The sequence below is a fragment of the Verticillium alfalfae genome, genomic scaffold, assembly GCF_000150825.1.
Source record: "Verticillium alfalfae VaMs.102 supercont1.9 genomic scaffold, whole genome shotgun sequence".
Taxonomy (NCBI): Eukaryota; Fungi; Ascomycota; class Sordariomycetes; order Glomerellales; family Plectosphaerellaceae; genus Verticillium; species Verticillium alfalfae.
The window spans coordinates 538,745-540,092 of record NW_003315030.1 but is presented as its reverse complement, the minus strand read 5'-3'; the positions used below and the strand labels follow the sequence as shown (position 1 = coordinate 540,092).

Below are 1,348 nucleotides of genomic sequence, written 5' to 3'. Positions count from 1 at the left end.
CTGATGGAGCGTAGTGTGCGGGACGCGTTCCTGGGCCGATCCTGACTGTTTTGTCCAAGCGCGTCGACCGGAGCAACGACTTGGCTGTCAAGTGCCCCCTCCCCCCCCCCCTTGTACCGCGTCGTTCCTGCCGCTACCGCAACGGTCTGCCCGCTAACGGGCAGGAGAAGCAACAAACTCCAGCAAACCCACGAAGGACAAGGAGAGAAGGAGAAACCGCCGTGTGTTATTGCTCTTTGACCCGCTCCCCCTCCCCAGACAAGACACAACACGCACGATACGACGAAACCACCAAGAGTGCTTCTGGTCTTCGTCTTCTTTTTTCTCGCCTCATCCATTCCCTTGCCCGCCAGCATTTACTCGTTGCTCTTGCGTTTCTCACGCAGGTCCCATCAGCATTCTTTGATTCGCTTTGAAGTGGGGGAAGAAGCTTGGGCGCGATCCATCGTCAATGCGACCGCCAGCTCGCGCGTAAACAAAACAGCCGCTTATAGGTATGTCCTCTCAGTACATTGATTGCTTCATTGTTGTTTTGCGGGCACGATCCTTTCTCATGCGGGCTACCTGTTCTTCCATCGCTTTCTCTGTTCAATGCTACACCATGCCTGCAATGCCGCCGACGCCGTTCAAGCTGACCACCAGCCCCTTTCAGTTTCGTCATCGCCGCCAGCACGATCGCCAGCATCACACGACCATGGCGCAACCCGACCGGTCTCGACCGGGCCCCCTCAACTCCCACCCTGTCTTCTCCCCGAAGAAGCCCCTCAACAGAGCGGACAAGTCGCATGACTCCAGCTCAAGCTCCGGCTCGGGCTCGGCGCCGCGATCGCCCACTAAGGCTGGCTCGCGCTTCCAGGAGGGTTCTATGAATGACCGTGCCTCGGCTGTCCCGCCTCTGAGCTTCATTGGCACCGAAGCTGATTTTGAGCGTCGTATCCGCCTCGACTATCCTGGCCGACACGGCGCCGCTTCGGCCCTTGCTGGCTCTGTCCAGCAGCAGCAGCAACATCAGCAAGAGCAACAGCAACAGCAGCAACAGCAACAGCAGTCCCAAAACCAATATGACCAACGACCCGCCAGCGCGGCCGGTAGTTTCATTGGCACCAGCGGCAAGAAGGGCTTCTGGGGCGGATTGAAGGAAAAGCTCAGCTTCTCGAGAGACAGGAACGCCAACGGGACTAAGCGACCCGTAAGTCTCGACTCCAAGACAACCACACCCGCAGGCATGGCTGCTTTTCCAGGTCTCGACATGGGTAGCGATGGCAAGATGCCCAGCCGCGAGGAAATCACTAGGAACTATGAGCAACTCATGCAGAGCGGCTTCTTCGCTTCGCACGCATCCAGTCGA

The 1,348-nt window shown here is 58.2% G+C and overlaps 1 protein-coding gene across 1 annotated transcript in view; it reads left to right on the top strand.

Annotated features, from left to right (window-relative positions):
- Positions 1–694: 694 nt before the first annotated feature.
- Positions 695–1,348, top strand: part of VDBG_07118 (predicted protein) — a gene marked incomplete at both ends in the record, with an annotated part of 1,513 nt that continues 859 nt past the window's right edge. The window contains one exon of the mRNA XM_003002501.1: positions 695–1,189. Coding sequence (XP_003002547.1) covers positions 695–1,189 — 495 coding nt within the window. The remainder of the gene's footprint in view (positions 1,190–1,348) is intronic.